At 45.7% G+C, this 22,657-nt stretch overlaps 1 protein-coding gene across 1 annotated transcript; it reads right to left on the bottom strand.

The window, feature by feature from the left end:
• Positions 1-330: 330 nt before the first annotated feature.
• On the bottom strand, positions 331-22,246 carry LOC134928443 (uncharacterized). The gene is made up of 2 exons (XM_063924175.1): positions 22,180-22,246; positions 331-3,426 (listed from the first exon to the last, which is right to left on the bottom strand). Exon 2 carries the CDS (start codon positions 3,134-3,136, stop codon positions 1,196-1,198), a length of 1,941 nt encoding a protein of 646 aa, XP_063780245.1. The 5' UTR covers positions 3,137-3,426; positions 22,180-22,246; the 3' UTR covers positions 331-1,195.
• Between the last annotated feature and the right edge of the window lie 411 nt (positions 22,247-22,657).

The raw sequence follows: 22,657 nt of genomic DNA, 5'->3' as shown, positions 1-22,657 counted from the left end.
GATACCTGTGCCTTTAAAGATTATATGGACCCCTGGTCCTTCTATGGTATCCCTGATACCTGTTTTTATGACGCCTTAAATACGTGGACCCCTGGTCCTTCTATGGTATCCCTGATACCTGTTTATGACGCCTTAAAAAAAATCCTTTACATAAAACTACGTAACATTAAGTCCCGGACTTAAATATTACCTTGTCACGTGTTCCCGGAACACGGAGTGAGTTCAGATCCAGTAGATGGTCGCAATCCCTTAGCGGACAAGACAGACAACAAAATTCTCTATCTTACCGATCAGGGGACGATCGGCTGGATCCCGGACTGAGCCCTCAGACTGTAAGGATTATATCTCTGAACCACCTCGATGTGATGACCCCTTAGGTACCCGGAGAGTAACTCTTAACACAAAGAGTAAACACGCAGCTGTAGTTAAGAATCACTCTGTTTATTGTAAAAATTACAGCGTACTATATAGATAAGAAACATGGGTGTATACAATATGTGCAAGCATATGATTGGATAAATAAAAGTAGCATACGACATTACATGCAGGATATCATACAGCATGAGGACATCATGAGCTCTATGTCCATATAGGGGCTTCCGTACACGGACAGGAGTACGTGTCGAAGCTAAGGCATAGTATCAGTGTGGGATAACTTTGCAAGGTCATAACCACAATAGAAAACATCGAGACATTCTTGTCTTTGTAGCAATACAGCAAGAGAAGAACATAGACCCTTTAACCCTTCAATGACTGTAAGGATTATATCTCTGAACCACCTCGATTTGATGACCCCTTAGGTACCCGTGAGAGTAACTCTTAACACAAAGAGTAAGCACGCAGCTGTAGTTAAGAATCACTCTGTTTATTGTAAAAATTACAGCGTACTATATAGATAAGAAACATGGGTGTATACAATATGTGCAAGCATATGATTGGATAAATAGAAGTAGCATACGACATTACATGCAGGATATCATACAGCATGAGGACATCATGAGCTCTATGTCCATATAGGGGCTTCCGTACACGGACAGGAGTACGTGTCGAAGCTAAGGCATAGTATCAGTGTGGGATAACTTTGCAAGGTCATAACAACAATAGAAAACATTGAGACATTCTTGTCTTTGTAGCAATACAGCAAGAGAAGAACATAGACCCTTTAACCCTTCAATCCCCTCTTAGAATCACAAATTTATATTATGTGATTCTTACAATGGGATTTCTTTAATCGATAAGTGGTTAAGTATTGGGCGTAGGCCTTAGGGGAATCATCACGTAAAGTGGTGATGTCTTCGTACATAAGTGCGTTGTCGATACCTTTGGAAGTGAGCTTTCTGCAACAGGGTATTACGCAGTATACAACAACACAGATGAGAATCAAGGCAATTAGTATGAAGATTCCTAACTGGACGAGGGCTTGTTTCCAATTTTCAAACCAGCCAAAGTATTGGCTCCAGGGGTTGTCAATACCAGAATTTCTTTTAAGTTCAGTGGATAAGTTTTCCAGTTTGTTTATGGCCAAGGTGACTTTGCCATTAGGGCCAGTATTGTCAGGTATGTAGGTACAACATCCTTCTACCTTCCCAATATAGACACAGGTGCCCCCTTTCTCTGCTAGTAGCATATCAAGGGCCATGCGGTTTTGGAATGTCATTTGGGAAGTGGCTACCAATTGTTCAGCTATGCCTTTAAGAGCATCCTTTGTGTCATTTATAAATCTCTGCTGATTATAATAAATGTAATTAATCCAAGCAACATTTTTATTCACAGTAATTATGGGTATTAACGATTCAAACCCAGCTGCCACTTGGTCCCTGGCTTTAAACTCATTTGGTACACCCATAGGTACCCCAATAGTATCTATATATACATGTGGATCAAAACTGCCCCCTGGGCTTTCCCTCTTTCTTCTCCTGGGGGTTACAACGGGAGAGGGAGGCTGCTCCTCTCCTGGGATGATATGGAGGGGCATGATCACCTTAGCCAGGGCACATTCTCCTTGCCAAGTAGTATCTAATTTTGTTCTTAATTTCATATCCCCACAGATATAGTAGATGTCACCTAAGGATTTGGTTTGATTCACCAGGACAGTAGTCCTTTTAGATGTACAGTAACCTGGGGGGAAGGTTTTCAAGTCCCTGGCGCTGGAAGTGTTAGAGACATAACAGGTGTAATTCCCTGGATATATGGTTATGGTATTACCTGGATTGGGGTCTTTTGATAGGATAGGATATTCCTTTTTCCACATTTCACATTGACTGTCATTGGTTTTGGTGCCGTTGTAAAGGCTGAAAAAACAACTTTCCTGCTCTAGGGGTATATTAAGGGGCACTGTGCCTAGGTGAGGCCTAGATCTGCCACAAACATAGCAGTTACTTTTATTATGTTTATTGGCGCTATATTTCATCCATTCTAACCAGAAATTGATGTCAGAGAAACCAGTTTCAATAGCTAGGATGTCTTCAAAGGTGGGATTGTTAATGGCTATCATATCCTTGAAGGTAGCTATATGAGGCCTTAGGGGTTTACCTTGGGGGATAGCCTTAGACTGATACGCTGGATTGTTAAACATGTCCCATAAATGAAAGCTTTGCCTTTCGCTATAGTACCCTGTTCCCCACCATATTCCAACTACATAGGTACCATTATCTGCTCTGCTGGGGCGTTCTATGTTTAATCTGAACCTATATGCACTTGGGCCCTCGTCCATCTTAAAGATAGACATTCTAGAGAGTAGAGGTATTCCACCAGGTTGGCTCCATCTATTTAAGGCATCTGATGGTCTGTACCCCCAGTCAATTCCTGTGTTCCACCCCACAGATCCCCAGGAATCACAGTTGTATCCCCACCATGAATCAGTAACACAAATATAAACTGTCTCAGATATTCCTGATTTTCTTTTTTTGTGTATAGAGTGTTTTGCTTCAGCAAGCTTGGAGAGCATAAAGTAATCTAAGACATAGGTGGCTACGTGTGTGTTGGAGGAGTTATACCATAAGGTGGTCACCCCTTCCTTTTGTGAGATGTCAACCTCAGTTCTACAGGGAAGTGTTAGGACTGTGATGAGGGTTAGGATAACACATGCCCAGCGGGGTCCGTGGTTCACAATCATCTTCTCCATGTGTGAGGTCATCTTGGTTGGAGGTCAGGGCTGTCTGCCCCCGTTAGTACCTCTCCTCGTTGGAGGTCAGGGCTGTCTGCCCCCGTTAGTACCTCTCCTGGACTTGCTTCGCGGTTTGGGCTGGGTATCTTCTTTACTCGGGATGCATGGATCCAGGTGGGCCCCTCCTCAGTAAGGACAGCTGTTCTGGTCACTGCTACAACTTCTGTCTCTGGACCATAGGCAAAATCTCCTGGACCTTTGTTCCTGGGGAGCACTTTCACAATGACCTTGTCTCCGACCTGGAAAGGATGTGCTGGTTCCTGTGGGTTAGAAGGATTTTTACAAGCAACCTTATGTTCAATCTCATCTAGTTTTGTTATGAGGGACCTGACGTATTCTTCCCTTATGAGCTCTAAGTCTCCTTCCTGTACTAGTATGATAGGGAGGGCTTGCTTGAGGTATACATGGTTTCCCCTCTTTGCAGATTAATCCTGTTTTAGGATTCTTCTGCATTATTGGAAACAACCAATCAGCTAAATCTTTGGGGGAGGCAGAAACTTGGAGTTCAGTAAATAGATACTGATCATCTATCATGGGTGGGGTCATGACGGCCATGGCTTGGTATGTGGAGTCATTTGGTCTAGCACAAGAGCCGTCAACAGAAACATGGTCAGAGCCAGGAACAGGTATGGGGGACATGTCCAGTCTGGGAGATGTCTCAGTCTCTATGGTCAGACAGCAGTCATGGTCGTCGGGCAAGTCATCTTGGGGACCTTTGAGACCAAGAAGAGCGTTTAGAATAGGGGCAGGACCTGAAGTTGTATTAGCATACTTGATGGTGAGGGAGGGATTTCCCAGCAATTGTACTTCATAGCCACTAAGGCGTTGGGCAGACATGTGTTGTGTATGTAATCCTTTAAGAATGGCCAAAACATCATGGGTTGTGTGAAGTACAGTGGTGTGTCCTAGGGTGAGTGTAGTTGCCATCTCAGCTACCATTGCACAGGCCGCTAGTGCCCGAAGACAGGCAGGCATACCTTGGACCGACACAGGCATTACTTTGGAAAAGAATGCCATGGGGCGCAGCTTGCCTCCATGAAATTGAGTCAGTACCCCCGCCATGGTTTTACAGTTGTCCCTTGCATATAAATGAAACGGCAGTACATAGTTTGGGAGGCCCAGTGCCGGACTTTTTACCAACATACATTTTAGACTTTCATATGCAGTTAACATTTCTTGTGACCATTGAATCTGTTTAGGTTTGTCATTGAGAGTGGCTTGTCTCAAGATATTGTCATAGTAGGAACAATCAGATATCCACTGTCTGCAATAATTCATGCCCAGAAAGGATAGCATTTCCTTCTGAGTAGTTGGGGTGACCAGGCCCAATACAGACTGAATGCGTTGTGGACTGATTTTCCTTTCTCCCTCTGTGAGTACAAAACCCAAATAATCGACATGCTTTTTACACCATTGCATTTTTGTTTTAGACACATTCACAGAGCCAGTTTAACAGTGATATACCATCCTCTCGGCAGGCCTCCTCCGTTTGACTACAGAGAAGCAGATCATCTGCATACTGTAGCAGGACAGAACCATAGGGGGGGTGCCAGGGAACTGCTTGCCCTCAAAAGAAAAAGCAAAAAGTAATTGTGTCTGAGGGTCCACTGGTATGCTGAAAAATGCATTTTTTAAATCAATTACTGAGAAAAATGCAGCGTGTACAGGGATGGCTGAGATGAGTGAGTTTACATCAGGTACAATAGGTGCAATGGGAACAATTAGCTGATTAATTGCCCTAAGATCTTGTACAAACCTTATAGTCCCATCTGATTTAGCTACAGGGTTAACTGGTGTGCAGTATGGGGATACTACATGTTTGAGAATGCCTTGCTTTAAGAATTGCTCTACCATGGGCTTTAGACCATCCATTTTTTCTTTAGACAATGGATATTGTTTCTGGTAAACGGGGTGTACATCAGGTTTCAGTGTGGCCTTGTAGGGGGTACAAGATATCAGGCCTGTGTCGAAGGGACCTTCTGCCCACACAAGGGGGTCTATTGTATCTAGTTCAGTGGTCTCAGTGAGCACGGGGAAGTGTGGTGAGGTTATCACACAATGTAACTCCAAGTCAATCACACTTCTGTGAAATCAAACTGTCCACTTAGGAAGCAACACTGATTGACAATCAATTTCACATGCTGTTGTGCAAATGCAATAGACAACAGGTGGAAATTATAGGCAATTAGCAAGACTCCCCCAATAAAGGAGTTGTTCTGTAGGTGGTGACCACAGACCACGTCTCAGCTCCTATGCTTTCTGGCTGATGTTTTGGTCACTTTTGAAAGCTGGCGGTGCTTTCACTCTAGTGGTAGCATGAGACGGAGTCTACAACCCACACAGGTGGCTCAGGTAGTGCAGCTCATCCAGGATGGCACATCAATGCGAGCTGTGGCAAGAAGGTTTGCTGTGTCTGTCAGCGTAGTGTCCAGAGCATGGAGGCGCTACCAGGAGACACGCCAGTACATCAGGAGATGTGGAGGAGGCCGTAGGAGGGCAACAACCCAGCAGCAGGACCGCTACCTCCGCCTTTGTGCAAGGAGGAACAGGAGGAGCACTGCCAGAGCCCTGCAAAATGACCTCCAGCAAGCCACAAATGTGCATGTGTCTACTCAAACGATCAGAAACAGACTCCATGAGGGTGGTATGAGGGCCCGACGTCCACAGGTGGGGGTTGTGCTTACAGCCCAACACCGTGCAGGACGTTTGGCATTTACCAGAGAACACCAAGATTGGCAAATTCGCCACTGGCGCCCTGTGCTCTTCACAGATGAAAGCAGGTTCTCACTGAGCACATGTGACAGACGTGACGGAGTCTGGAGACGCCAAGGAGAACGTTCTGCTGCCTGCAACATCCTCCAGCATGACCGGTTTGGCAGTGGGTCAGTAATGGTGTGGTGTGGCATTTCTTTGGGGGGGCCGCACAGCCGTCCATGTGCTCGCCACAGGTAGCCTGACTGCCATTAGGTACCGAGATGAGATCCTCAGACCCCTTGTGAGACCATATGCTGGTGCGGTTGGCCCTGGGTTCCTCCTAATGCAAGACAATGCTAGACCTCATGTGGCTGGAGTGTGTCAGCAGTTCCTGCAAGACGAAGGCATTGATGCTATGGACTGGCCCGCCCGTTCCCCAGACCTGAATCCAATTGAGCACATCTGGGACATCATGTCTCGCTCCATCCACCAACGCCACGTTGCACCACAGACTGTCCAGGAGTTGGCGGATGCTTTAGTCCAGGTCTGGGAGGAGATCCCTCAGGAGACCATCCGCCACCTCATCAGGAGCATGCCCAGGCGTTGTAGGGAGGTCATACAGGCACGTGGAGGCCACACACACTACTGAGCCTCATTTTGACTTGTTTTAAGGACATTACATCAAAGTTGGATCAGCCTGTAGTGTGTTTTTCCACTTTCATTTTGAGTGTGACTCCAAATCCAGACCTCCATGGGTTAATAAATTTGATTTCCATTGATAATTTTTGTGTGATTTTGTTGTTAGCACATTCAACTATGTAAAGAACAAAGTATTTAATAAGAATATTTCATTCATTCAGATCTAGGATGTGTTATTTTAGTGTTCCCTTTATTTTTTTGAGCAGTGTATTATATCTAATGAGAAGCAACTAATAAGCATAATGCTTTTAAGAAACTACTCCACAATCTTCCTTTTAATTCAAATTGTGGCTGATAAAGTCTACGTTTGAAGTCATCTTCTGCTCTATAGAGACATCGCATAGCTGCACTTGTCGCCATCGGATAGTGCAGATGGATGCCCACCGTTGGGGCTGTAATGGTTCTCCTGTTATGTGATGGTTGTGCTCACTTATGCGGAAGGAGAGCGTAGCCATCCATTGCTGCTCCTTCTATGTGGTCTCCTTTAATGCAAATGTAAATCAGTTTTAATGCAAATGTAAATCAGTGCCCGCTGCTGTGTGCTGGCCGTATTGGGTACTCCGCTTCAAGGTGCATGGTGGGAGAGTTGGAGGAAACCATTGAACACATGGGGGCAGGGCACTCCGACAGCTGAACTTCTTTTCATAATAATAATAAAAAATGTAAAAAAATACCTGTAATCGGTCGGTGGTTTGCGGCAGGCACGGGGAGGGCCCCTGAGAGTGGAGGGCTCGGGATGACATATACCCTGTCTATCCCCCCACCCGGCTCTGCGGCAGCAACAATTAATAGGCCCTTCATAAATTTCAGCTCCAGGCCCATGTGGACATTAATCTGGCACTGGCTACGCCAGTGGACTGCTGACGCAGACTGCAGGATCTCCAAACCTACTGCGGATAAATCCACATCTATTCCTTCTGCAGCTCCCCCAGCCAGGAAAGCCTACTCAGGACCTAATCTACAGTCCTTTCGGACTGCCAAGTTTAAGGGCAAAACCAGAGGTTCTTCTACAGCCACCGGAGGCGCTAGAGGTAAACCAAGCAAATCAGCAATTGCCGGTTCTCAGGAACAGAGCTCCAGTTCTGCTTGCTCAAAGCCTTCAGCATGACGGTGAACCACGATGCCTGGAAGACTGGCGGGTGGGAGCCTGACTAACATTTTTCAGTCACAGTTTCGTGCCAGGATCCCTGGGTCATAGATCTTATTTCCCAGGGCTACAGACTGGAGTTTCAGGAGCTCCCACCTCACAGATTCTTCAAATCAGGCTTACAAGTTTCGCAAGAGGCAAGTATAACCTTACAGGACGCCATTCAAAAACTGGTACAGACTCAAGTCATTGTTCCAGTTCCACCTCATCTGCAAAACAAGAGGTATTATTCAAACTTGTTTGTAGTACCGAATCCGGACGGTTTGGTAAGAGTGATTTTGAACCTCAAGTCGTTGAACCCGTACTTACGAGTGTTCAAATTCAAGATGGAGTCTCTGAGAGAGTGGATTTCAGGTCTGGAGGAAGGGAAATTCCTAGTGTCTCTAGATATCAAGGATGCGTACCTTCACATTCCGATCTGGCCACCTTATCAGGCTTATCTACGGTTTGCATTGCAGGACTGTCACTACCAGTTGCAGGCCCTGCCATTTGGTCTCTCCACTGCACCGAGGGTGTTCACCAAAGTGATGGCAGAGATGATGTTTCTACTCCACAGACAGGGAGTGAACATAGGCCCTCATTCCAAGTTGATCCCTCACTAGCTGCTTTTAGCAGTAGTGCAAACGCTAGGCCGCCGCCCTCAAGGAGTGTATCTTAGCTTAGCAGAAGTGCGAACGAAAGGATCGCAGAACTGCTCCAAAAAAAGTTTGTGCAGTTTCTGAGCATCTCGAAACTTACTCCTAGCTAGCGATCACTTCAGACTGTTTAGTTCCTGATTTGATGTCACAAACACGCCCTGCGTTCGGCCAGCCACTCCCCTGTTTCCCCAGCCTTTTTTTTTTCTCTGCGTTTTTATCGGGCATGCCTGCGTTTTTACACACACTCCCCGAAAACGCTCAGTTTCCGCCCAGAAACACCCACTTCCTGTCAATCACTCACCGATCAGCAGTGCGATTGAAAAGCGTCGCTAGACCTTGTATGAAACTGCATAGTTTTGTGTGAAAGAACGACGCGCATGCGCAGAAGTGCCGCTTTTTCAACTAAACGCCGCGCTGCAAACAAAAGCAGCTAGCGAACAACTCAGAATGAGGGCCATAATTCTGTACCTGGACGATCTTCGGATAAAAGCACCGTTCAGGGAGCGGTTGTTGGACAGCATTGGCCTCTCAACCAGACTACTCCTGGATCACGGGTGGATTCTGAACTTACCGAAATCTCACCTGGAACCGACGCAGAGGATTCCTTTCCTGGAAATGATACTGGACACCGAGTCTCAGAGAGTGTTCCTTCCCTTGGAGAAGGCTAATACAGTCGATGGTTTGGGCTGTCCTGAAGCCAACCCGGATCTCAGTGCATCTGTGCATTCACCTTCTGGGAAAAATGGTGGCCTCTTACGAGGCGCTTCATTGCAGAAGGTTTCATGCAAGGCCCTTCCAGCTGGATCTGTTGGACAAATGGCCCAGATCGCATCTTCACATGCACCAAAGGATCTGTCTGTCGCCAAGAGCCAGAATCTCCCTTCTGTGGTGGCTACAGACTTCTCACCTCGTCGAAGGTCGGAATTTCGGGATTCAGAATTGGATTCTGCTAACCACAGACACAAGCCTCAGAAATTGGGGAGCAGTCACCCAGGGGGTGCAGTTTCAAGGAGGATGGTCAAGTCAGGAAGTCATCTTTCCAATAAACATCTTGGAATCTACAATGCCCTTCTGCAGGCCTCATCTCTACTCGGAATCAGGCCATTCAAGTCCTGACAATGTAACGGTGGTAACGTACATAAACCGACAGGGTGGAACGAAAAGCAGAGCAGCAATGTCAGAGGTGTCAATAATTCTCCTCTGGGCGGAATAACACGCTCCTCTGGGCGGAATAACACGCCGTGGCGTTGTTGGCTGTCTTCATTCCGGGAGTAAATAACTGGGAAGCAGACTTCCTCAGCAGATGCAACCTGCACCCGGGGGAGTGGGGCCTCCACCCGGAGGTGTTCCGGTGGTTGGCACCTCAGTGGGGATTCGAACACGTTTGCAAAGTTTTACAAGTTTGATACTTTGGCCTCTGAGGACCTTCAGTTTGGTCAATCAGTTCTGCAGGAACCTCAGCACTCCCCCACCCGGTGTGGGAGCTTTGGTACTTCCCCATGGTACTAAATGGATTCCAGTATCCCCTAGGACGTAAGAGAAAATAGGATTTTAATTACCTACCAGTAAAAAAATTCTCGTAGTCCGCAGGGGATATTGGGCGCCTGCCCGGTGCTTCGTTTTTACTGCACTATGACTTAGTTCAGTAATGTTGTTGGGTTCAGTGGTTGCTGTTCGTGGTTTCATGTTTGGTTAGCATGGCTTTCCCATTGTTCTGTGTGTGCTGGTTGGTAATCTCACCACTTTCTTTTTTTCTATATCCTTCTCTCAAAGTATATCCGTCTCCTTGGGCACAGTTTCCTAGACTGAGTCTGGTAGGAGGGGCATAGAGGGAGGAGCCAGCACACACTATCAAATTCTTAAAGTGCCCAATGCTCCTAGTGGACCTGTGTATACCACATGGTACTAAATGGATTCCCAGTATCCCCTACGGACTACGAGAAAAGGATTTACCAGTAGGTAATTAAAATCCTATTATCCAGTGTTCTTCAGTCACGCCTCTGCAACAATCATTCTTCTACAGTTAAATCCAGTGTTCTTCAGTCACACCACCACAGCATTCATTCTTCAATAGTAATATTCAGTGTCCTTCATTCAAGCCTCATCAGCATTCAGTCTTTAGCAGCGATATTCTAGGTTCTTTGGCCACGTCTCTTCAGTGAACATTCTTTCAGTTCCTTCCAGAGTATTGTAGCCTAACCCTTGAGTTCTGATCTCCAGTTACTCATCCTAGAACCTTGAGTTATATGAAAAGTAACTATATCCGGCCTCCTCAGTTCCTCCCTGTTTCTACAGCCACTCCTTCGACGAACGCCTAGCCTTCGGATTCTCAACTTCAGCCCGTTGTAACATTAACTGAATTAGAAACCTACAGTACATTTTACTTCTCATTCTGAGGTTTTCCCATCATAGGGGCATATTTACTAAGCCTTAGATGGAGATAAAGTGGACAGAGATAAAGTACTAGCCAATCAGCTCCTAACTGCCATGCTACAGGTAAATGACTGTTAGGAGCTGATTGGCTGGTACTTTATCTCCGTCCAAGGCTTAGTAAATAAAGTCACCAGGTAATTACTTAACTGTGTGTTTAAGGTTACGGGTCCACCAGGGCAGCAGTACTGAATCCAAATAAACGTACATCCCTGCTTGGTATCCAGAGCACCAATGCTAGCCACTGTGCAACTGGCCATTTCAGTTGCACAGCAAATGTTCACACACAGAACTGTCAGATGGAATTCAGCTCTATTACCTGCACCCAGGATCTGGGATATTGCTATTTATGGGATGGCTCAGTCCCATTCAGTAGAGCTAATGTTTCGTCGTTGGCTGTTGTACCAGTTTTCATAAATGTGCCCAGTGCTGTCAGAGAAACAGTACACGTGTATAGTGATAAAGTCAGTGAAGTTCTGCAGTGAAAGTCTCTAATGACATACACAGTAACCCTGCTTATGTGTGTGTGCCCTCATAATGGGACATTAGAGGCAATTATACTGAATAACTGCTATGGACGCTGATATTGATCTTCTGACTGAGTAAATGTCACATAGATTCTTCATTCAGAAGTTATTCATTGGCAACATGATCATTTGGACAAATGAGAAACTCTTCCACTGATGTCTGTGTGTGTCTATGGATAATATTAATTTGCTCCAATTGATATGGCAACTGTCACTCAAGCATAAGGAAAGACATTTCTTACCAATGCGGCTCATTCAGGTGGATGACAGATCTGCTATTGTATGCACATCGGTCAATGTTCTCTTACTGCACATACAGTACATATTAGCCGCAGTCAGGGGCGTAGCCAGAACTTTGTGGGCCCCACAGCAACATTCTGAAGGGGCCCCCATCCCAATGCTTCTAGAAAGACACTTCTCTGTTAATTGTATGCCCTATAATAATAGTGCCTTAGTTCATTTTCTGAACTGTAGTAGAGCCTTATTTAATGTTATGCCCCATAGTAGTGCCCTAGTTTCTTTTGAATCGCAGTAGTGCTTAAGTTCACTCTATCACATTTTAGAGCTGCCAGTACCATACCTCCCAACTGTCCCGACTTTCGCGGGGGACCACCACCCGAGTGGGAAATTGGGGCTCTAGTCGGAATTCCGAGCAGCGGCATTTCGCCTGTTTTCGGGATTCCAGCGACAGTCTATTGACCGCCGGCATCCCGGTAGCCGGTAAATTAACTGCATCTCATGGAGACGCCGGCCTCCGGGTTCCAAGTCCTGAAAGGGCACCTGCATGTACAGTAGCACCTGTGTGGTTAACAGTAGGATCCAAGTGTGATCGTTGCTTTTCCAACAGAGCTCTGCGGTAAAACCTGCAGAATTAGTTGTCTCTGTCCCAGGCAGGGCTGGTGCTAGGGTGTTCGGCGCCCCCCAGCAAACTATAAATTTGCGCCCTCCCATACTTTACAGAGGGACAGCGCACATAATGCTTTTACACATAATGCTCCCTGTAGTAGTGCCGCTTACACACGTAACTCACCCTGTGGTAGTTTCACTTATACACAACGCCCCCTGTAGTAGTGGCACTTACACACGTAACTCACCCTGCAGCAGTGACGCTTACACACGTAACACCCCCTGCAACAGTGACGCTTACATACGTAAAGCCCCCTGTACCAGTGACGCTTACACACGTAACATCCCCCTGTACCAGTGACGCTTACACACGCAACGCCCCCTCTACCAGTGACGCTTACACACGTAACGCCCCCTGTACCAGTGACGCTTACACGCAACGCCCCCTCTACCAGTGACACTTACACACATTATGCTGCACAGTCACACATATACCACATACACATTTACATACACACACATACTGTACATACATTACACACATACAGTACAAATACACACATTCTGTAGATACACACACACACACACACACACACACTCACACTTTGTCACTCACTCTCCCTCAACTCACCATCTGGCTGGCCGGCTCTGTATTCTGCCTTCTGTCTTCCTCTGCAGTGTGGCCATGGTCCCGTGTAGCTCCGCCCCTCAGCGCCAGTAAGCCCCGCTCCTTTTTCGGGCAGTCGCTGGACACACACAGACACTGGACTACTGTCAGGGGGGAAGGGGGGGCGCAGGGGGAAGCTTCATGCTGCTGGCGCCGCTGTCTGTCAAACAGTGTGACAGGCACAGCAGCCGGCAGCAGGGGGCCCAGGCGCAGCACAGGGATGCAAAGCAGGGAGAGCGCCTCTCCAACCCTGGCGCCTACCTGCTTTGCATCCCTTTGCTGAGAAGGTAGCGCCGGGCCTGGTCCCAGGAGCCCTGCTAACACCTGCAATAGTGAACAGGATGGTTCTATCAACCTGCACTGCAGCCAGGGCCAGATTAACAATGGTGCAAATGACGTCCACATAAAAATAGGCACATCCTCATGATAGTATGATGATGACCAGACACCAGCCGGCCATACGGTCAGCCATAAATCAGATATATTAAATAGTATTTCTATTTTCACACAAAATGATGCAATTTTTATACTTTTACATATTTAGGGAGACATTGGGGCTAATAGTGTACAGAGACTATGGGGTAAAGTTACTAAAGCGTCTAAAACAGAGAATTGGTGATGTTGCCCATAGCAACCAATGAGTTGCTGTCTATCATTTCTCTATTGCCTTTTAGAAAATGATAGACAGCATCTGATTGGTTGCTATGGGCGTCATAACAGGCCCTTGAAAAGTGCCGTTTCTACCGGTGGGTGAGCTGTGCAATCGTATGGGGTGCCTGCCATGACACTTTCTGGCTCCTATCCTGCTACACCCCCTCCCTCCCATAGTACTCTACTCAGGAGGGGTGAAATTTCGCAGAATGATGCAGTTGCGTGGTGACATCATTTCATGAAACTCCACCCCCCAATCTGAGTAATATGGGTGGGAGGAGGGGGGCAGGATAGCAGTGCTGGTGGACTGGGGCCAGCACTTCTACACCCCCGGCAACGAGCTTTACTCTTGACAACAAGCATTACCCCTAACAATGATCATTACCCACCCCTGGGAATGAGCATGACACACAGAGCCAGAGCATGAAACCCCTGGCAACGAGCATTACACACCCCTGGCAATGAGCATGACACCAAGAGCAAGAAACCCCTGGCAATGAGCATGGCACCCAGTTCATGAAACCCCTGGCAACAAGCATGACACCCAGGGCATGAAACCCCTGGCAATGAGCATGACACCCAAGGCATGAAACCCCTGGCAACGAGCATGACACCCAAGGCATGAAACCCCTGGCAACGAGCATGACACCCAGGGCATGAAACCCCTGGCAATGAGCATGACACCCAGAGCATGAAACCCCTGGCAATGAGCATTACACCCAGCACATGAAACTCCAACGAGCAGGTAATTTAAAAGTAATTAGAAGCTTTACTGTAGGACATAATATATCAGGGGCATTGTGGTGTGTGGCATAATATGGTGCAATGGGCATTACTGTGTGGGGCTTAATATTGTGGAATTTTTTTTTCCTGCAGTGGCCGAGGTCTGTTGTTGCAAAAACTGGGGTGTAAGCTAGTCTTTTCCTGCAAGGCCACGCCCATCTTTGCGAGGCCACACACCCATGTGGGCGCATGTGTGCCAAAGGCGAGCGCAAAATCTGTGTTTTCTATGTCCGGGGGGGGGGGGGGGGGGCGTATTTTTTAATGGCTATGGGCGGAGAGAAGGGGGGGGGGGATCATTTTTTTACTGCTCACACTGGAAGCAAAATTGTCTAGAAACAGCCCGGCCCTTAAACATATTCAGCCCAGGCCCTTGAGGCCTTTAATCCGGAGGGGGAACCAAACTCAAACTTGCCTCGGGGGCAACTAGGATGAATTTACGCCCATGATTACAGTGACTCGTTGGAGGTATGCACCTACCATCTAGCCCTTATAAGATACTTTGGTACCCTGTACTGGGTAATTGGGGGAATACTATTTTGTTAGTTGTCAGGTTTATCTGTATTTCTGCAATAGTAGAAAAATTCTGTCTTCACAAATAGAAATTTGATGCGATCCACTGGGAATATTTTTCTTTTAAATTGTTCCAGTGTCTAAGTGGTTCTAATCAATCAGGCCGGCAGAGCCATCCATTCTGAGGTTTGTTCTTTTATTCATAAATGCTACACTTTTTCTTTTGGGAAATCAAACAGATATTGATCTTGCTGAAACCTATTAGCTCACAGAAGGTTATGAGATGTTAAATGCAATGTGAATAACAGTAGGGAAAACATATTTGAATAGAGCTTTTATAGGTTAAACTGAGCAATTTGTAGCGTGTTCTGCTATTGGCGCACACTAATAGCTTAGCACAAAACTTTCTGTCTAACAGGAGAGACTTTTCCACCACAAAACTCTTCCACAAAATATTATTTCATGAGATCTCGGTATTGTCTTTCAGGGAAAGGAAAACTCATGGATGCTGAAATGAATCATGAAAGTTTGTTCATTGTCTTCACATAATGCAGAAACATGCACCAGTATTGGTGCAGCCTATGTATCAACTGGAAACCAGTAACAACACAAAGCGGCTGAATGTACTAAGCCTTGGAGAGTAATAAAGTGCAGAGAGATAAAGTACCAGCCAATCAGCTCCTACATTTTGTGCGTTAATAATGCCAGTAGAGCTAAGGTATTTGACCTTCTTACTGCAATGTTTCAAATATAGTGCAGTGCTCTGTGTCTAGGCGATACATTTAGTGAGTGGGCACAATAGGGGTCATTCCGGCCTGATCTCACGCTAGGATTTTTCGCTGCGCTGCGATCAGGTCAGAACTGCGCATGCGCATGCACCACAATGCGCAGGCGCATTGTACGGGTACAAAGCGGATCGTTGCTGAGCGATGGATTGTACGAAGAATCCATTCGCACAGCTGATCGCAAGGAGATTGACAGGAAGAGGGCGTTTGTGAGTGTCAACTGACCGTTTTCTGGGAGTGTTTGGAAAAACGCAGGCGTGTCGAAGCGTTTGCAGGGCGGGTGTCTGACATCAATTCCAGGCAAGAACAGGCTGAAGTGATCACAGCGGCTGAGTAAGTTCAGCCCTACTCAGAAACTGCACAAAACTTTTTTGTAGTGCTCGGCTGCACATGCGATCGCACACTTGCAAAGCAAACATACACTCCCCTATAGGCGGCGACTATCTGTTCACAGCGCTGCAAAAAAAGCTAGCGAATGACCCCCAATGTTGCCTATATATGTGCCTTATGCGGTATCCATGGAGTTGCAACAAACTTGTATACACATTTATGGGAAGGAAAAGATATCTTGTGATATTGGATCGTGCTACGGAATGCGAAATGCTGAAACGAACTCGAAACATTTGATCTAGAATTTGATCTAGAATTTAAAACTACAGTGTATACATCTTTCGGGATGTAGTTATGTGACCTACCATCTTTTCATACATGGGAAACTAAATACCAAGGGGCTCATTTATCAATGAGTGATAAAACTCGTTGTGAATGATGAAACTTGTTGCATATGACAAATGATGCTCCTAGCAATCTGTTCCCAACTGTCATGTGTTCAGTTCCTTCAGTTCCTAGCTGTCATGTGTTCAGTTCCCAACTGTCATGTGTTCAGTTCCTAACTGTCATGTTTTCAGTTCCCAACTGCCATGTGTTTAGTTCCTAACTGTCATGTGTTTGAAAAATTACTGTTGGGAACTGATTGGCTGGAGCACCATTTATCATACACAACGAGTTTTATCACTCGTTGATAAATGAGCCCCTAAGTACTTTATACTGATTTCCTACAATTCTCCAATGATTGTCTCTTTCAGACATGAGGAATTGTTAAGGAGTGTTCTCCCGATCTGTAAGGGTTAATCAGCTCCACAAGTGTACAAGGGACCTCCCCTAGGACCAAGGTTCCAGACCATGCACTTAAATTACAGTATGCATTGTTATTCTACTAGAGGAGAGGTATTCCAAGTAGTCCTCCCTGATCAGGGGCGTAGCCAGAACTTTGTGGGCCCCATAGCAACATTCTGAAGGGCCCCCGTCCCAATGCTTCTATGTAGACACTTCTCTGCAGCAGTTGTTACTTTTATGTCCTAGAATAGTGCCCTAGTTCATATTCTGAACCATAGTAGAGCCTTATTTAATGTCATGCCCTATAGTAGTGCCCTAGTTTCTTTTATGAATCCCAGTAGTGCTTAAGTTCACCCTATGTCACATTTCAGAGCTGCCAGTACACATTATGCAGTGGCGCACCCAGGGGGGGGGGGGGGGGGGGGGGGGGGTCCGGGCACCCAGAAACCCCCCTCCACCAAAATTTTTTTTTTTTTTTTTAGCTGCGTGAGTATTATTAATGGCTGTCTAGCGTCCTCTGCAGCCTGCTGTCTTCCTGGTGGCACTTGTAAGTGCTTAATAAAAGTTTACTTTATTTTAATTATAGTACATTTATATCCATGTGCTTACATATATACACACATGTATATACATACATATAAACACACACACACATATGATATATATACATGCGTATATACGTGTACTGTATGTATATATATATATATATATATGTATGCATGTTTAATATGCTATGTGTATATGTATATATGTATGCATGTATATATATATATATATATATATATATGTGTGTGTGTGTGTGTGTGTGTGTGTATATACGGTATATATATATATATGTGTAGATAGATATATATATATATATATATATATACACAGACACACTAGTTTTACGGACCCGGCATATACTGGGTCACCTCAGTCCCCACCCCCGTGCTTGGCTCCACCCAGTTCTGGAAACCCCCCCATGCAAATCCTGCATTTGCCACTGTTATGCTGCACAGTATCCCCAATTCACATTATGATATATAGTGCTGCCTGTTCATATTGTGCCTCTTTACAATGCCCCGGTTCATATTATATAACATTGAAATGCCCTCCAGTTCATTTTATACCACACTACAATAAGCAGGTCCAGGGGCATACCTAGATATATTGCAGGCCCCAAGGAAAAAGTATGAAAGGACCCCTACGTACTACCCAATAGCGAAAACTGTATATAACACATGTAACTTTGGGAACGCAGGGAAGGTGGGCCCCTTTCAGCTCTGGGCCCCATAGCAGCTGCACTGCCTGCACCTATGGTAGCTACATCCTTGTCCCTGATGTTTATTACACAGCAGAGCTTTGCTGATATTCTGTCATGTACAGTAGGGCCCCTAATGTCCTGCGTTTAATGCAGAGTTCGCCTGGGGCAGATGTACTAACCCTTGGAGAGTGATAAAGTGGAGAGAGAGATAAAGTACCAGCCCATCAGCTCTAAGCTATAATTCTTTTCAGAAACAGCCTGTAACATGGCAGTTGGAAGGAGCTAATTGGCTAGTACTTTATCTCTCTCCACTTTATCACTCTTCAAGGCTTAGTATATCTGCCCCTAGATATTATAAAATGCATGTTTATCATATAATGTAAAGCTTCACTCATGGCCCCATGTCAACGTATGTCCTGCAGCTTGTGATGGTCTTACAGTTCATAGTTCAGAGTAGATGAATCCGGTTAAAGGAGAGGTATCTTAGTAAAACTAGGGCAGCTTTAAAACTAAACCATGTTTGTCACAGAGACTCATGAATTTAAGTTTAAGAAGTTAGAGTAAGTAACTACCTTTTGGAGTGACAGTTTCATTATTATTCATTGAAGACGGGTCCTCAAGCTTATATATTACCTGCCAGACGTCTAAGTAGATTAAGACATTTGCTAAGGGCTGTCAGACACCTAGTACCCAAAGGAACATTTTTGGACATCTTTTTGGTGTAGTATATTTCCATTATTAGACACTGAATAACAGTTAAACTGTCTTAAAATGAAACTGCACATGGATTTATTTTCTTTTTCTATCACTTTTTATGTTGGCATCATCACAATTGCATAATTGGGGAGATACATGGATAATGTTTAATGCCATGTACAGTAATCACTTTAAAGGAGATACTTATGATAAATACAGGGTGGAAGCTAAATGAGAACGATCACTATAGAAACATAGAATTTGATGGCAGATAAGAACAACCTGTCTCATCTAGTCTGCCCTGAACACATGTACATGCATACACACACTAGGGTTCATTTTTTGGGAGGGAATCGAACCCATGACCCCAGTGCTGTGAGGCAGTAATGCTAACCATTACACCATTCATATTGTCAGGGATGTTTCTAGACAATTTGGCTCCCAGTGCAATCAGTAAAAAATGTGGGGGCTCCCCATAGACATTCAAAAATGCGCCATCCCCCCATAGACATAAAAAAAATAACCTAGTGCTCCCAGTGAGGGGCCATGGCCTCGCTAAAATGGGTGTGGCCTCACTGAAATGGGCATGGCCTCGCAGGAAAAGATTACCTTACACCCCAGTTTTTGCACCAACAGACTTCTACCACCACAGGAAGAAAAAAAAAATTCCACCATATTAAGTCCCACATAGTAATGCCCCCCTGCACCATATTATGTCACACACCACAATGCCCATGACATATTATGCCCTCCAGTAAAGCTTCTAATTACTTTTAAATTACTTGCTCATTGCCAGGGGTTTCATGCTCGTTGCCAGGGGTTTCATGCACTGGGTGTCATGCTCATTGCCAGGGGTTTCATTAGCTGGGTGTCATGCTTGTTGCCAGGGGTTTCATGCTCTTGGTGTCATGCTTGTTGCCAGGGGTTTCTTGCTCTTGGTGTCATGCTCATTGCCAGGGGTGTGCAATGCTCGTTGCCAGGGGTTTCATGCTCTGGATCTGTGTGTCATGCTCGTTCCCAGGGGTGGGTAATGCTCGTTGCTAGGGGTAATGCTTGTTAACAGGGGTAATGCTCGTTTTTCCTGGGTATGTAGCAGTGCTGGTGCCAGCCCACCAGCACTGCTATCCTGCTCCCCCTCCTCCCGATCATAGTACTCAGCTCGAAGGGCTGAGTTTCAAAAAATGACCCGGTTGCATTGTGACGTCACAATGCAACCGCGTCATTCCGCAAAACTCCACCCCCCTAGCGGAGTAAATGGAAGGGAGGAGGGGGAGTAGGATAGGAGCCATCAAGTGCCATGGCAGGCGCCTCATGCGCTCGTCCAATGCTCCAAACGGCACTGCATATTGTCTTGCTTTAATGACTGACAGATTAGGCCATATAATAATAATAATAATAATAATAATAATATATAAACAAAATTCCCAAGTGCGCTATATAGGAACGTCTTTACGGTAATTCTTCCAATGTTGTTTCCATAGGTGTAAGTTGGATATTGGAGAAAGTTTGTGACCGGGAACCTGTAACGGACACCCCTCACCAAATGGTCACCCAAACAAGAGGCCCAAGGCCAATTAATAAAAGATTATTTTAATAACATTCATTTGAACAAATGCAATTTTTACATAGTTCATCATGTAATGAGTATACAGATAATAAAAATAAATGTCAGTAAAAAAGACAACCACTGCGTTTGTTGACTAATTTGAACTCTAGATGCTCCCTCACCTTTTTAAGGTTTGAGCTCACAAGGTAGTATCTTCACAAACTAAGTAGGAAACTTCTGACTCAACGCGTTTCGTCTTATCGACTTCATCAGGGGTAACAAATATAGATGACAGGTTTACTTGTCATAAGTGATTTTAAATGTAGAAAATCACAACCTTAAATATAAGGATAGTAAAATCTTCTATATTAGCTCCTGGAGGGGGCTTATTATAGATGGAAATTTCCACAGGCTGCCTTAAAAATAATTAAGAACTCTATTTAGGGAGTTCCTTATAAAAACTATTGATTGAAGTTCTTTTTAAAGATACTGGCAGTTATACATCCATATTTTGGTGGACTGCTATGAAGAATATCCAGATCTTATAATCAGAATTATTTCAGATTCGCGTGTTTACCCATAAAAATATAATTCAAAAAGTATAAAACTGATTTGACAATCACAATGCAATGCAACTTCCTCAGTAAAGCTCACAGAACGTATCCTGGAGAGTTTTGGCTGTGCATGGAAGTGGCAGAAAGAACTTCACCTGAGGTGGATTGGAGCATAGATCGGTGGATGACCGAGGAACCCTGTACCCCCTACCCCTGTGTGTGTGGGTGTGTGTGTGTGTTTGTGACACCCTGTACCCCCCTACCCCTGTGTGTTTGTGTCACCCTGTACCCCCCTATCCATGTATGTGTGCGTGACACCCTGTACCCCCTACCCCTGTGTGTGTGACACCCTGTACCCCACTACCCCTGTGTGTTTGTGTGTTTGTGACACCCTGTACTCCCTACTTCTGTGTGTTGTGACACCCTGTACACCCCTACCCGTGTGTGTGTGTGTGTGTGTGTGTGTGTGTGTGTGTGTGTGTGTGAGACACACCCTGTACTCCCTTACCACTTTGTGTGTTTGTAACACCCTTTACCCCCCGTACCTGTACCCTCCTACGTGTGTGTGTGTGTGTGTGTGTGTGTGTGTGTGTGTGTGTGTGTGTGTGAGACACCCTGTACCCCACTATCCTTGCATGTGTGCGTGACACCCTGTACCCTCCTACTCGTGTGTGTGTGTGTGTGTGTGTGTGTGTGTGACACCCTTTACCCCACTACCCCTGTGTGTTTGTGACACCCTGTATCCCTCTACCCCTGTGTGTTTGTGACACCCTGTATCCCCATACCCCTGTGTGTGTGTGACACCGTGTACCGCCTACACTTGTATGTATGTGTGACACCCTGTACCCCTGTGTGTGTGTCTGTGTGCGTGACACCCTGTACCCCCCTACCCCTGTGTGTGTGTCTGTGTGTTATAGCCTTTACCCCTACCCCTGTGTGTGTGACACCTGGTATCTCCGTACCTCTGCGTGACACCTTGTCCCCCCTATCCCTGCATGTGTTTGTGACACCCTGTACCACCCTACCCGTGTGTGTGTGTGTGTGTGTGTGTGTGTGTGTGTGTGTGTGTGTAAGAGACATCCTGTACCCCCTACTTGTATGTGTGTGTGACACCCTGTACCCTACCCGTGTGTGTATGTGACACCCTGTATCCCTCTACCCCTGTGTGTGAGTTATACCCTGTACCCCTACCCCTGTGTGTGACACCCAGTATCTCCGTACCTCTGTGTGACACCCTGTACCCCTCTACCCCTGTGTGTGCATGACACCCTGTTCTCCCTATCCCTGCATGTGTTTGTGATACCCTGTATCTCCCTACCTCTGTGTGTGTATGACACCCTGTACCCCTCTACCCTTCTGTGTGTGTGCACTACCCTTGGTGCCCCCCCTCCCCAGTGTATGGCAACCTGATACCTCTACCCCTGTGTGTATGAAGCCTTGTACAACTCCACTCCCAGTGTCTGACACACTGTACATACCTTAACCCTGTGTATGTCCCCTTGTAGCTCCCTGCTGCAGAGCTGGTGGATGCTGGTTGGAATTCATAGCACCCTTTAGCTTCGGGGAGCCACACGCAGCTGACCCTGCAGAGAATCTCTGCAACAGGTGCACATTCCATTGGCACCCTCCCGGTTATTATCAGAGAGAGACACTGCTTCCATACACTCAGCCGCTCCAACCATGGTAACCCCACAGCTAATATGTTTTTGTATATATTTATATTGAGTATATATACTCATATTTTTATTGATTAATCTAACTGTGTGATTTATTAATAAATGTGATATATTTTGTATGTCTCTTTTCCTCCTTTCTCTTCTTCTGCATCTCTCTCCTTCTCCTCTCTTCTCCTCCTCCCTCTCTCTTCCTCTTCTCCTCTCTCTTTTCTCTTCTTCTCCTCATCTCCTCTCTCTTCCTTCTCCTATTCCTCTCTTCTCCTCCCTCTCCCTATTTCTT

This window comes from Pseudophryne corroboree, chromosome 5 (genome assembly GCF_028390025.1).
Source record: "Pseudophryne corroboree isolate aPseCor3 chromosome 5, aPseCor3.hap2, whole genome shotgun sequence".
NCBI lineage: Eukaryota > Metazoa > Chordata > Amphibia > Anura > Myobatrachidae > Pseudophryne > Pseudophryne corroboree.
This window is presented reverse-complemented; position numbering and strand designations above follow the sequence as displayed.

Excerpts from the sequence above, each read along its gene's own strand:
- LOC134928443 (XM_063924175.1), bottom strand. The coding sequence starts at position 3,136 with ATGACCTCACACATGGAGAAGATGATTGTGAACCACGGACCCCGCTGG.